This window comes from Tupaia chinensis, unplaced genomic scaffold, assembly GCF_000334495.1.
Source record: "Tupaia chinensis unplaced genomic scaffold, TupChi_1.0 Scaffold144346_1, whole genome shotgun sequence".
NCBI lineage: Eukaryota > Metazoa > Chordata > Mammalia > Scandentia > Tupaiidae > Tupaia > Tupaia belangeri.
In genome coordinates this window covers 5,199,714-5,214,876 of record NW_006204205.1, presented here as the reverse complement: position 1 = coordinate 5,214,876, position 15,163 = coordinate 5,199,714, and the positions used below count along the sequence as shown (strand labels likewise).

Below are 15,163 nucleotides of genomic sequence, written 5' to 3'. Positions count from 1 at the left end.
ACTCTTTCCAGAAACATTAGAGATGGTGGTTTTCTGAGCATACCATGGTAATTCTTCTCCCAGCCGTGTGCTGTTCATTGTTCTGTGCAGCCTTCCTCCAGGCTCTAAACACACCCTTCCGGAGGAAATGATGCAGATTCAGAGCTGTTAGAAGTTGCTTCTGCATGTTCACGAGGCAAGGGGCAATCAAGACTCCCAGTTAGCCCTGTAACCTGGTGGTAAAGGGAAGCTGGGTCTCACATGGCCAACTGTGGTTTGAATTCCAGCCCTAGCAGACTGAAAAACATGCTGGCTGTGTGTGCATGCATGCCTCCAGTCCTGACAGGATGGAGAAGTGGAGGAGGGATTGTGGCATGGCTGTGCCTTACCACATAGAAGGCGTGTGGGAGTACCTTCTCTCTCTGCCTCTCTCTCTCTCTGGCCAGTGCCTGCACCCTCTGACAATGTTAAAAAAGAAAAGAAAAGCAAGAAACCAGTGTATCGTGCAAAGAACTAGAAAACTTAAAACAAAACAAAACAAAAACAGAAGATCTGGACCCTCTCTTGGCTTTCCATGCAGTTATAACTTGAAAGCTTTAAGTGATTCTCTGGAACAGGGCCCTCCAAAATAGACTGCATTTCTTGTCATCCTTTTAAAAAAACAGCATGAAGTAACTAAATTTGGAGAAATAAATGAGAATATTTTGCTTCCAAGCATTATAGTTTAATTAATAAATCAGACATTTTAAAGGGGAAAAATATACTACAAAATCTCAGAGATTAAAAAGTCCTGTAACAACATCACGCTGAAGAAAGCTCATGAACAATAACCAGAATGGAAAAATAAAACTTATGTGGCTACTACTGAAAATATTACTGATCTAGTACTGGGGTCAGTACTACTATTTGCAGGCTAAATCCAGCTAGCCACCTGTTTTTATAAATAATTCTTTACTGGAGGAGGTGTTGGGGGCGGGGGATGGCATGGTGGTTAAGTCACTGGACACTCCCACATGATCGAGCACGGTTTGAATCCCAGACCTGGTGGCTTACTTTTTCATTTTCCCTCTCTTTCTCTTTTTCATCAAATTAAAATTAATGAATGAATAAATAAAATTAAAGTTCTTTAAAAATAAATAAACTTTTGCTGAAACACAGCTACACTCGTTTGTTTACATATTGCTTATAGCTGTTTTCATACTGGAATGGCAAAGTTGACCAGATCTACAACAGAAACTGTATTGGCCTGCAAGCCCAAAATATTTATTGTCTGGCTTTCATGAAAAAAAAAAAAATGATGACCTCCTGAAGAGGATCAAGTAGTTATTTATATTTTGTTTGTTTGTTTGTTTGTTTTTTAGAGGTTTTTGCTATAGGGCGCGTGCACTCGCCAGACAGAGAGAGACAGAGAGATAGAAAGCGAGAAATCACCCCCCAGGGGGAATGGCCACGCCACAATCCCTTCTCCTCCATTCTCCTCTCTGGATCTTGGGCATGCACGCACACGCGCCTGGCGTGAGTTTAAGCCACTGGGTCCGGGACGTGAACCGCGGTCGACTACGTGGGAGTCCAGCGACATAGCCATTACGCTAACTGCTGGTCCCAAGTAGTTATTTTTTGATGAAGTGAAATTATGAAGAGAAATGAAAATAATAGATCAACAGCTGGCTCTACAATGCCCTTGTTAAGCATTGTGCATTGGGAGCTGGATTCCACATGACTGACCATGGCTCTAATCCTGGTCCCAGCAGCTTGAGAAACATGCCACTGAAATCCTGGCAGGATGGAGAAATAGAGGAGGGAAGGAAAAGGAAGGATTGTGGCATGACCATGTCTATTGGGGGTTGTTTACGCTTGTTCTCTCTCTCTCTCTCACTGATGAATGTATGTGCCTCTGGCAGTTAAAAAACAAAAAAGAGAGAGAGAAATGAAAATACAAGAAACTCAGAAGATTATATACATACACTCAGATGTCCATATAAGAACTCCAGAAGTAGCAAAAAGGAATACACAGAACAGTGTCATCTGGAAAAATTTCAGATGGTCAGTGAGACAGCCACAGGGTAAGGAGAGGTGGTATATTGGTGCTTTAGCTATTCCAGTTGGTGGCTAAAGCTACTGGGAAACAGGGTCCAGACTGTATAATAAAGTGTTTATCCAAAATTAGGGAGTCACTAAGCCTTGGCCTACTTGACTGAGTTTGGTCAGCATTTGTTTATAGCGAGAACAGACCAGAAAATGATAGGTGGAGTAGGAACACATCATGCCCTCTACAGACAGACACGTGCATGTGTGTGCACACAACACACACACACATGACAGCTGAATGACCCTCACTCAGGTGTGGAAAGGAAGTGGAGTAAAGCCCAGGAAATAACCATCAAAACATAGTTCATAAAAAAAAAAATAGTTCATAAAGACGAAAGAAAGCAATTAAAATCAGAGCGCTGGGCTCTAGTCACACTGTTCTTTGCTAGTAGTTAATGGTGACTGATGATTTTACATTTTTCTAATTTTTTTAAAAGAATAAAACTTGGGACCAGCGGATGGTATAATGGTTACATCGTTGGACTCCCACATAGTCAACTGCAGTTCAAGTCCTGGACCCAGAGACTTGAAACTTATGCCGGGCATGTGTGCATGTTCATGTGTGCCCAAGGTCACAGGAGGAGAATGGAGGAAAGGGATTGTGGCCTGGCCATCCCCCTGGGGGTGAATTCTTCCTATCTCTCTTTCAATCTCTGTCTCTCCCAGTGAGCACACATGCCCTGTAGCAAAAATTTCCCGATAAAAAATAAAAAGGAGTAAAGCTTATGTGATCATTTTACAAATATGTAGATGGCTAAAGCTAGGCCAAATCTATTACATTCTAAAGAATATCCTGTTCTTTTACAGTACTAACCATTTTTTTGTGCACATATTATTACTGGGGATTTTATCCTACGAGGTATTGTGGTGAGCTAGGTGTAGGCATTTTTGCAACCAAGGCAGATTTATTAAATTACCAAGTAATTTGTTCATCCATAGTATATAAGTCTATCAGAATACATTTTTTTTTTTGAGAGGTTTTTGCTATAGGGCGCGTGCGCTCGCCAGACAGACAGAGACAGACATAGAGACAGAAAGCGAGAAATCACCCCCCAGGGGGGTGTCCACGCCACAATCAAAGGATCTCCTCTCGGGATCTTGGGCATGCACGCACACGCGCCCGGCGTGAGTTTTAAGCCACCGGGTCTGGGACGCGAACCGCGGTCGACTACGTGGGAGTCCAGCGACATAGCCATTATGCTAACTCCTGGTTCCCCAGAATACATTTTTAATAAGATAATTTTCTCAACACATTTTTCCTCATATTTTAGAAAAGGCGACGACGGATTGACCGGAGTATGATTGGCGAGCCAACGAACTTTGTGCACACGGCTCACGTGGGATCGGGAGACCTGTTCAGCGGGATGAATTCAGTAAGTGTGTGGTGGGACGTGCAGCTGCCTCGGGCCATCATAGGAAACGTATGTGTTTTGAATGACACTCTAAATGAATTCATAGACACTGGATACACATAGATAATGTGAATATAGAAGAAAATGAATAATGAAAAATTAATTTCTCTAGCTTGCCAAGTTGTATATTTGTTTCTGTCTTTTCATAGCATCCTGTTTCTTGAATACTTTAAGCTTTAAAGGCCTTGAGATTAGAATGGAAGTTAATATCCCATTGATTCTCATGCTTCTACCAAAAGAGACTTGGAAATCAGCTTTTAATAATATTTTATCTCTTTTTGTTCCCTTAAGTTCAGTTCCCCTTTGCAAGTATTTTCATTGCATTTACTTCATAAAGTATTAGCCTTTACCCGATGATCATAGGATGTTTGTGATTTATTTATTAACTATAATACAAGTTCCTATGCACTACCCAGAGGATTAGAATTTGTACACATTCCCTGAGGGAACGCAGCAAAAATTGGTCATATTTGGCAATAGAGTATGAAGAGCAGAAATAAGATCAATTTGCTGTCTTATAGAGGTTTCAGTGAATTTCAGAATAAATTTTAGATTTACTTAGAATTTTTTATTTCTTAATTTTCATCTAAGAGAAAATCAGAATGCAATGTAATAGAAACATCAGAAAAGGGCTTTTTTTTTTTTTTAAATGTTTTTGCCACCAGGTTAGTGAGAGGGAAAGTGAGAAAGCACCCTCCTGGAGGGTGGCCACACCACAATCCCTTCTTTTCCATTCTCCTGGGATTTTGGGTATGAATGCACGCATAGCTCAGGGTGATTTTCAAGCCATCAGTCCAGGACTCGAATCACAGTTTGCCATGTGGGAGTCCAGCGCCTAACGACCACACCACATGCTGCCTGCCAGAAAAGGTTTTTACTGGACTCTGCCTTATTCTGCCCTTAGGCAGGCCACTGAGAATCAAAGTCCCGGCTGATTCCTGAAGTTCTCAGAACTGACGTCAGTGCGGTGTTTGTGAATTTAAGATTATGATTCACTGTATACAGGCTCACTGGACAGCCTTTGCAGAAGACTTACTAAGAGAACAGGGACTTTTAATAGGTAGATGGGTATCCTGGATACGGCAAACACATTCCTTACTTCAGTTACTAGGTAAGCAAAGGAGTGACAGTAGCTTCCTGGAAAGGAAGCAGCTTGTTTGTTTTAAATGTGTTTTAGGGAAAGTGCTTTGTTTCACTTGACTGCCTTTATGGACATGGAGGTGGCATGTTGCTGTGAAAACAGACTCAGTACCTTTGTTTGTTTGTTTCTTTCTTTCTTTTTTTTTCAAAGCTTTTTATTTATTCATTCATATATTTTAATTTGACTGGAGAGACACACACGGAGAAAGAGAGGGAAAGTGACAAAGCAAGCCGCCAGGTCCAAGACTTGAACCATGGTCGACCATGTGGGCGTATCCAGCGCCTTAACCACCATGCCACCTGCTGGTCCCCCACCTTTGTTTCTTAGATCAACAGGGATGGAAAAAACTAAGTTTACTTTGATTAATATACTTACTATTTTTTTTTTCTTACAAATTTTTGCTATAGGACATGTATGCTCTGTGCTCACTGGAAACAGAGAGACAGAAAACAAATCACCTTCAGGGGGAGGCCGCACCGCAATTCATTCTCCTCCATTCTCTTCCTGGCATCTTGGGGATGTGTGCATATGTGCCCAGCATGAGTTTAAAGCCCCCAGAGATAGGATTTGAACTGTGGTCAGCTATGTAGGAGAGTCCAGTGACATAACCATTACTCCATCCGCTGGTCCCAATATAGTTACTAGTTAATATACAAATAGAACGAGTTGTTTTGTGTTCATTATTTTAACTTCTTTCAACAAATATCTTCATCATTTCAGATAATTTTTAAAAATCTATATAGAAAGGATTAAATTTTAGTTCATGATCTCCATGGGGGATGGCCATGCCGCAGTCCCTTCTCTTGGGATTTTGGGCACGCACACACACATGCCCAGCGTGAATTTTAAGCAACCAGGTCTGCCACTCGAACTGTGGTCAGCTATGTAAGAGTCCGGTAATATAACCATTATGCCATCTGCTAGTCCCTATTATTATTATTATTATTATTTTTAATTTGCTATAGGGATGTGCACTCACTAGAGGGGGAGGGGACCTGGGGGAGTGAGAAAACAATGACCAGGTCTGGAACTATGACTGTGGTCAGCCATGTGCGAGTCCAGCACCCTAACCACCATGCCACTTGCTGTCCCTAAGATGGTGTGTTGTTTTGTTTTGTCTTAGTTAATCTTTTAAAAAGATTGGGGCCAGCAGGTGGCATGGTGATTAAAGGTGCTCGACTCCCACATGGCTGACTGTGGTTCGAGTCCATATGTGGTGATTTGCTCTCTCACTTTCCCTCCCATTCTCTTGCTCTGTCTTTCTCTGGTCAAATTTAAATAAATAAATAAATGAAGTTAAATAATATTTTTTTAAAAGAAAATCATCAACTTAATAAAAAAAGATATATTTATTGGGACCAGCAGATGGCCTAATAGTTACATCACAGGACTCCCATATAGTAAACCGAGGTTCAAGCTCCGGACCTGGTGGCTTCAAACATGCTGGGCACATGTGCATGCGTGTCCAAGATCCCGAGAAGAGAATGGAGGAGAAGGGATTATGATATGACCATCCCCCCGGGGGGTGATTTTTCGCTTTCTCTCTCTTTCTCTCTTTGGTGAACGCACACTCCCTTTAGCAAAAAAAATCTCAAAAAAATTATATTTAATCATTCATTCATTCATTCCTTTTTTTAAAGATTTATTTTAATTTTATTTATTTTAATTTGACCATAGAGAGAGAGAGACACACACACACACACAGAGAGAGAGAGAGGGAGAGAAAGTCAGAAAGTAAGCCATCAGGTCCAGGACTTGAACTGTGGTCAGCCATGTGGGAGTGTCCAGCACCTTAACCACCACGCCACCTGCTGGTCCCCCATTCATTTATTTTAATGAGAGAGAGAAAGAAAGAGAAAGGGAAAGCAAGCTGCCAGGTCCGGGACTTGAACCAAGGTTGGCCATGTAGGAGTCTAGTGCCTCAACCACCAGACCACCTGCTGGCCCAGAGATACTGTTTTTAAATAGGCCTAAATTGGGACCAGCCGTTGATTGACATAATAATGGCTGTGTTGCTGGACTCCCATGTTGTTGATCGTGGTTTAAATCCCGGATCTGGTGGCTTAAACTCACACCAGGTGTGTGTGCGCACGCATGCGTGCCCAAGATCCCCAGAGGAGAATGGAGGAGAAGGATTGTGGCATGGCCATCCCCTTTTGATGTCTATTTTATTTATTTATTTTTTACATTCTCCCACAGACATTTACTTTACATATCGAAATTTTCTGCTCATACTCCATAGTTCTTGGCAGTTAATAGAAAACAATTTTCAAAATTTCAAAAAACTGGGACCAGCAGGTGGCATAGTGATTAAGGCGCTGGACACTCCCATATGGCCAACCACGGTTCAAGTCCTGGACTTGGTGTGTTGCTTTCCCTCTCTTTTTCTCTCTCTCTCTTTCTGTGGTCAAATTAAGATAAATGAATGAATAAATAAAATTAAATAATTCTTTTAAAATTTTTCAAAAAACTGAATTTTAAAGATAATTTTAAAAGTATTTCTTATAATTTTGTTTGTTAATCTATAATAACAGACTGTATAGTTTTAAATAGTTTTGAGAAAATATGTACATGTCAACTACTCAACTGTTGAGAAGCAAATACCCAGCACACAGTTTGCACGTGAACCCTCCCTGCTCATCTCTGCCTACCAGGTATTCTGTAGCATACTATCTGCTAGCAAAGATCAGTCTCTTTTTCTTCCTTCAAAATCTTCCTCAAGTTAATCCTCTGATTGTGGCTGCTCTTTTGCAATCTCTACTGATTACAGTGCTGGACGGGCAGGTGGCATGGTGGTTAAGGTGTTGGATTCCCACATGGCTATCTATGGTTCATGTCCTAGACCTGGCAGCTTGCTTTCTCACTTTCCTTCTCTCTGTGTCTCTCTGGTCAAATCAAAAAAATAATAATCATGAGTAAAATTAATTCTTGGGGAAAAAATGCTAGACTGGAAAGGTCTAGGTTATTTTATGGAACAAATTCTTTCATATGGCGTCTCTAATCCTCTCTGCCAGGCAGAACTGTTTATGGTACCAGGCATTCTTTCCAAGAGCTTCTGTTGACTTTCTTGAGATCTACTGTAGTTCCATAGTTTTCTGGTCATATCTTCCGATATGACATTCCAGTCAAAGTCCTGGCAATAATGAATTATTTCCAGTTTCTGATGCAAGGCAGTAGGTATTTTTGAACTTATGCAAATAACCCTTCTGCCACAAAATAAGAACACTTCCAAATGTGCTGATTCTATAGGGGTCAGGAAGGGAGAAAAGTTTATGTTGCAGTTTTAAAAAACAAATAGAAAAATTTTAACAAATTGCTGAACCTATCAACAACTCAAAAGAAAGCAAAATCCTTAAATCTGGAAAACAAAGCATACTAAAAAAAAAACAGTAATGTTTAACTCGGAAGTCATAAAATCTATTTTACCTTTAGTCCCATGTAATTAATCTCTCTTCTGTTGAATTTGCAGTCTTTGTGTTTAAATCCTAGAAGTTAACATTCAACTTTTTTGTGTGTGTGTGGAAAGATTTTTGCTATAGGATGTGTGTGCTTGCCAGAGAGATGGAGAGAAACAGAGAGACAGAAAGCAAGAAATCACCCAAGAGGGGATGGCCACACCACAATCCCTTCTCTGTTCTCTTCTCGAGATTTTGGGCATGCATGACTTTTTAGCCTCGGGTCTGGGACTCAAACCACATTCGACAATGTGGGAGTCCAGTGATGTAACCATTATGCCATCTGCTGATCCCATCATTCAGCATTATTACTGATATTTCCAAACCTGTCCCTACTATTATGTTGGTCATTTTCTTTGGTTTTTGTTCGCTTGTTTCTGTCTCGTTTTCCTGGGATAACACTCCCTTCAGAACTTCTTGAAGAGCTGGTCTGGTGTTGGTAAATCATTTCAGGTTTTGCTTATCTGAGAATGTTTTTATCTCTTCTTCTCATATAAAAGATTATCTTGCTGGGTATATTCTTGATTGAAATTGCTTTTCATTTAACACTTCTGATAGATTTTCCCATTATTTCCTTGCTTGCATTGTTTCCAATGAGAGGTCTGATGTTAGCCTGATGGGATAACCTTTGTAAGTAACCTGAAGTTTCTCTCTTGCCTATTTGAATATCTTGTCTTTATCTGTGGTCTTGGCCAATCTGGATATTTGAATGCCTCTCTAGGTTTGGAAAGTTTTCTTCCAGGATTTCATGGAATAGATTATCAATGCCTTTATTAGTTTCTTCACCTTCTGGGAAACAGATTATCTGGATGTTTGGGTGCTTAATAGTATCTAGTATTTCTTGTATGTTATGCTCTTTTGGGGGGGGGGTATTTTCTCAGTCTTTTTGGTAACTTTTTCTAAGTCAGAAATTTTGTCTTCAGCATCCATGATTTGCTCTTCCACATGGTCTAATCTGCTTTGAATACTTTTTTTTTTTTTTGAGAGGTTTTTCGCGATAGGGCACGTGCGCTCGCCAGACAGACAGAGAGAGAGACATAGAGACAGAAAGTGAGAAATCACCCCCCCTGGGGATGGTCATGCCACAATCCTTTCTCCTCCATTCTCCTCTCGGGATCTTGGGCACGCATGCACATGCGCCCGGCGTGAGTTGTAAGCCACCGGGTCTGGGATGCGAACCGCGGTCTACTACGTGGGAGTCCAGCGACATAGCCATTACACTAACTGCTGGTTCCCTGCTTTGAATACTTTTGAGGGAGGTTTTGATTTCCTGTATTATAGGTTTCATCTCTAACAGCTCCATTTGATTCTTCCTTATGGTGTGTATTTCTTCTTTCAAATCATAGAAGAACTTCCTCATCTCTTGGAACTCATTGTCTCTTCTCTTGCACCTTCTGGAGTTCATTGTCTCTCAGCTGTTGCATCTCATTTAGTTTTGTCACTGTGAATATTCTGAATTCCTTATCAGACATTTACATGAGTTCCATTGTACTGTCTGTGGATGACACAGGGTGGTTCTTTTCCCTTGGGAGAGAGATATTTTCTTGGTTTCTCATATTTCTGTGTGTCTGCAGTGGTTTCTGGTCATCGGATGGATTATACATTTCTTCCTAATTTCTTGGGGTTAATTCTGAGCATTAGAGGTGTGTGGGAGAAGGTGATCTGCAGTCTTTCTGCAGTTCCATATCCCTGATGCTCACCAAGCAACCTGTGCTTTTGACCTCGGAACTGGATATTACAAAGGCCTCACAGTTTTTAGGGAATAGGCACACCTGGACTGACTGCGGGCTTTCTACTGAGAGTTCAGAGGCGTGTGGGAGGAGATGAGCTGTGCTCTTTGCAGCTCTGTACGTCTCCTTGCTGCTCACTCTGCAGTCTTTCTTCTCTGAATTTTAGTCGTTTTGGCTAATTGGCTGGGGAAGGTTTCTAAAACTGAGTTTTGGGGTCTGGAGGATGGGGTTTAGAGCAGGTTCTTCAGTAGTCTTGGTCCCTGAACACAGCAGGGCACACCTCAGATGTAAATGGCTTCTGAGATTTGTGGTCTCTCAGCTTCTCTTTCTTATGTGTTTACCCAATCATTTGATTAATGTGAACATATTAGAGTAATACCTCATTATGTTCCACTTAAATGAGATTTCCAGATCAGTAAAACTGAACCTATTTAAGAGCCAAACACATTTTCTCACTTAACCCTTTTAGATTTAAATAACCTATGTATTTTATACTTTCAAATTCTATATATATGTCAGCTTCTCTTTCTTATGTGTTTACCCAATCATTTGATTAATGTGAACATATTAGAGTAATACCTCATTATGTTCCACTTAAATGAGATTTCCAGATCAGTAAAACTGAACCTATTTAAGAGCCAAACACATTTTCTCACTTAACCCTTTTAGATTTAAATAACCTATGTATTTTATACTTTCAAATTCTATATATATGTTTTAAATTTTAAAAAATTATTTAATTTTATTCATTGTAATTATTTAATTTAATTAATTAATTTTATTTTATTGAAGTTGACTGGAGACAGACAGATAGAAGGGAAGTGAGAAAGCAAGCTGCCAGGTTCGGGACTTGAACCACTGATTACTTTATTTCCTCACAAAAAGACCAACTGTAATCAAATGAGGTGAACATTCACCTCAAGATTTTGTCATCTTCATAGTAAAACAAAAGGTGAGGCTTAGGACTGGATCACTTGACTCTTCACTTACTCTTTCTCTTCTAATCTCCTCCCAGTTCAGAGTGCTCACTTCTCTTAATAGCCAGTATTCTCTGAGATCTGCAGTTGGGCCCAACACGTTCAAGCCTCAGCACAATCTTCTTGGTAGTTTTTGCATTTTTCTGGAAAATAGGCTTAGTCTGTCCACCACAGCCACTGTGCTTCCTGTCATAACGCCGCTGTCCCCGAGCACACAGAGAATCCTTGCCTTTTTTGTACTGTGTCACTTCGTGAGGTGGGCGCTTGCCACACTTCTCACAGAAGGTCCGGCGGGTTTTAGGGACATTCACCATGCTTGCGGGCCTGCTATCAGCACAGGAAGTGCAAAAATCTCTCTCTCTCTCTTTTAAGGTACTTGAAATTGAGGAAGAGAAAGTTGAGTTGATCTGTATTTTTTTTTTTAACTGTTTTTGAAATGTTAACAAGTACCTTGTGAATTACTAAATGGATTTTTAGTAATTGGAAAGCAGATAAAGGAGAGAGAGGGAGTTGTTAAAAAAAAGTTTTAATTACTGTTCTTATCATTTGCCGTGATAACATGAAAACTCTTAACTTTGTAACAAGTTAGAGATTTCTTTCTGTAAAAGTGCCCTTTTGAACAAGCACACCAGCTAAAATGACAGGAAAAGAATCACCTCGTTGCCGTAGACCGAGTTCCTGACTTCGTTTTGTTTTCTTCTTGTTTTAGGTTAGCTCCATCCAGAACCAAATGCAGTCCAAAGGTGGCTATGGAGGGGGCATGTCTGCCAATGTGCAGATGCAGCTCGTGGACACAAAGGCAGGATAGCCCCGTCCCTTCTCCAGTGAGTACCTGAGCTGGGGGCCAGGACCTCAAGGCCAACATGGCCCACAAACAGCAGATGCCATGGACAACCTTAACTAAGCCTCGGGGTTAAAAAAAATGTGTATTTCGTTCTATTTATTTTTTTAATTGTGAACTTGGAAACATAAAAATACAGGATTGTGTGAACTTAGTGAGAAAGGATGGTTCTAGGCAGTTACTGTATTTTGAATGCGAGTTTTAGGTTCTTTTCCTTTTGAAGAACGCTGAAGGCCTTGAGACCTCTGGTTGGGGAGGGGGTGCTCTTACGTGTCTGTTAGGGCATGATTACCTAGAGTGGTGATACTGCAGGCGGTGTCGTGATTAGTGAAGTGATTTATAGTTAACACTTCCTTAGAAACCTTTCATTGTAAATGTGTCAAATTGTTTTAAAGACTACTTTAAAAAAGGATGAACCCTGAAACTATAAAAATAATTTTTTCTTTTGGTTTTATAGGTTATTATGAATTTATGCATTTTCTCTGTCCACTACTCTTTTTTTTTTTATTTTTTTGGTCTTGTGATTGTGTTTTTCTTTTTAATTATTAAAAAGTGTGAAGGCGTCTTGTTCACCCTCTCAGTGAGACATTACTGTTCTGCTCCACAGAAGATACCAGATGGACCCTGCATTTCCGTCGCCAGCACGCATGCCTTGGGACTCATGGGCAGAGTTCTTTGGATTATAGCTGAATTTTCAACGTCTAATCAACGTGGAACTGATCTTGGCATGATCTTTGTTGTGAATGCTAGCACCATTTTGCAGTTTTATCCATTTTAAACATTTCTCCTTCCTCCTCCCCCCCCCCGCCTTATGATTTTATTAGTAAGCAAGGACCTGCTATTATTTGTTGATTTGTCACCGTGTATGTATATTTTGGAAGGTGTGAGACCCACAAGCACAATGATCTTTTTTTTTTTTTTTTGAAACTTCAGCAGAGTAAATATCTGCATGCTTTATGAGGTTGCTTTGATGAGAGCCCACGGAAAGCCAGAAACAGATTTCTTTGTGGCCGTGGGCTGACGATACTGCTGCTATTAGACACAGAAAGAAAGGCGAGCTGTGGCACCACGTCACATCAGTTTCACAGAAAAAAGATGACGCCTATCTTATTTTAGAAGAATGACTTTTTGGTCTATTTGATTAGAATCGCAATAAAAGAAAAGCTTGCATTCATAAGGCCCTCGTTCTGTTATAAATGTTCAGTATATTTATTTCGAGAGCACACACCTGTGACGGTAGACAGGCATGCCTCTGTATCGGAGTGTTGTGGTAAGACTCGTCCAGTCTGACCCGGAGCACGCACCTTCATTTCATTTGCTGTGCCTTTGTGTACGTTCTTTATTTTTATGTGTTTTCCATTTTTGCTTAATATTTGATATCTAGTTGTTCCCAGTAGCAGGGTGTTGAATTTCTGGCCTATACTACTAACCGTAGACCCCCAGAGTCATGGCCTTTCTGTACGCGACCTGTTTGGGGGCCACAGAAGTTGCCGAGAGCAGCACACTGACCTGGCTGAGACACTAGTGAGAACCCGTGGGCTGACTAGTTAATGGTATTGGTAAGAAGCTTTCTCAGGTGCCAAAATATGTTTCTCCTGCCTAAATTTTACATATTTCAGATATTTCTGTACATGTTGCTTCTTTCCTATTAGACTGTACAGTCAGGCTCAGTCATTTGTGTTCTCATTAGTGTGTGTGAACCCTGTGGTCCAGGCCTGTCTAACCGCATTTGATAGGATTAACATTTCATGCAGCAAGTGGGGCTTAATTGAAAACTTAACAATTTTATAAGGAATTAGGTAATTGAATAAAAGAACAGTTTTCCATTTTTCTTGTCTGCCTTCATCTATCCCTTGTCCCTCACCTTAGTCCCAGGTTGTTATGAACAGGTAACTGAATCAGTGTTAGGTTTACGTAGGCAAAACATGAAAGCAGCCCCATCCCCCGTCCCCCCAGTTCTTTGGAATTTAACTTAGTACAGTTGGGCATAAGAGTACTCAATCCTTGTATTTTGCAGTTTTGAGCCTTTATAGATGTGAATCCCAAGAACAGAGAGACTCTGTCAAGGAAAAGCATCTGGACTCTTCAGAATAGGCATTTTACAGTTTGTTCAATAAGCTCTGTGCTTTAATTCATCTGTTGTCATTAACTCACCACGTGGACAGGGAGCTCTGGAATCTGCCCGAGTACCGTTGTTATTCTGCTCAGTGAGGGTCGGTTTCCTGCCCGGGAAGCTGCTGTGTAAGCTCTTTAAGAGATGGGCTGGATTTTCTTGGCATTGTCAGCACCGATGCCATTTAGTCTATATTTCACTTTGACTTTTAAACTTGTACGCTTTTTATAGTTGCATTTAACTCTGCAATAATAGTGCAGGGAGCCATGGTCCCTCTTCCCCGACCCATGACTTCATCCTAGTTTCTGTCCATCCATCCACTGCTCCCCAGAGGCTGGCGCTTCAGCCTCTGACTGTCCTGCAGCTGCCACTAACGTCACAGGAACAAGATGTACACAAGAGCACATGCCCGGGACACCTGGAGAGGTGCCAGTAAAAAGAAATAAGTTACAAAAAAGTGATAGTAACTTTGGACTTAAATTTTATAGGGAAGCTTGAGGATATTTGAGTGTATGCAGAGAGGCGGTCTTCCCCACATTCATAGACTCATCCATCCACTGCTCCCCAGAGGCTGGCACTGCAGCCTCTGACTGTCCTGCAGCTGCCACTAACGTCACAGGAACAAGATGTACACAAGAGCACATGCCCGGGACACCTGGAGAGGTGCCAGTAAAAAGAAATAAGTTACAAAAAAGTGATAGTAACTTTGGACTTAAATTTTATAGGGAAGCTTGAGGATATTTGAGTGTATGCAGAGAGGCGGTCTTCCCCACATTCATAGACTCCTAGTTTTTGAAAGGTCTTCTGTCCCCCACAGCAGTGTCTCCTTTTAAAATTGGACCTACGTCAATAAGTGGGATCTTCCTACTAAGAATTCACTATCCTGTTAATTCTTCGCTGAAATGTATGCTAACAACTGTTAAAGGAAACAACAGGTCCGGTCGCGGGGATGTTCGCAGTGACCTGCGCCCCGTGAGAGGTACTTTCCTGTGATGTGGGCATGGCGCGGGCCGAGCACAGAGCGAAGCGTGGCTGGAGGGGCTGGGGCGCGCAGCTCCAGTGCGGCGGCTCGGAGGGCCTTTCAAGTCACTGTGCAGCACACTCGCTTCCACTTCTGTTATTAAATTATAGCGGTTTCATTATAGAAAACAAGTTTGCCTTGATTTTTGTTTCAAGTGACTTCTGCTCAGCACCCAGAAGATAAAATTGACATATTTTTATAATATAAGCATACTTTTTTTGTACATTGTGTTCATTCTTGAATAAAGTGAGTTCAGTGTTGGCTTGTAGATATTAAAAAGAAAGTATTGATTTTGATTCAATAAATGTTCTCTTTCAATCCTGGTTTGTTTTTCTCCATTTCATTTAATTCATTTAATATTGCTTTTCTTTCCTAGAACTGTTTACCAGAATTCACTTAGTATTCT

General features: G+C 40.9%; 1 protein-coding gene across 3 annotated transcripts in view; it reads left to right on the top strand.

Annotated features, from left to right (window-relative positions):
• Window positions 1-14,272, top strand: part of CDC42SE2 (CDC42 small effector 2) — a 68,614-nt gene extending 54,342 nt beyond the window's left edge. The window contains exons 3-5 of one of the 3 annotated variants that reach the window (XM_014583581.2): window positions 3,339-3,440; window positions 11,492-11,606; window positions 12,177-14,272. In XM_014583581.2, the coding sequence (XP_014439067.1) occupies window positions 3,339-3,440; window positions 11,492-11,590 (201 nt within the window). In that variant the 3' untranslated portion in view covers window positions 11,591-11,606; window positions 12,177-14,272. Of the gene's footprint in view, window positions 1-3,338; window positions 3,441-11,491; window positions 11,607-12,080 lie in introns of all 3 variants that reach the window. The other 2 variants (XM_014583580.2, XM_014583582.2) reach the window with 2 other exon arrangements.
• Window positions 14,273-15,163: the final 891 nt, after the last annotated feature.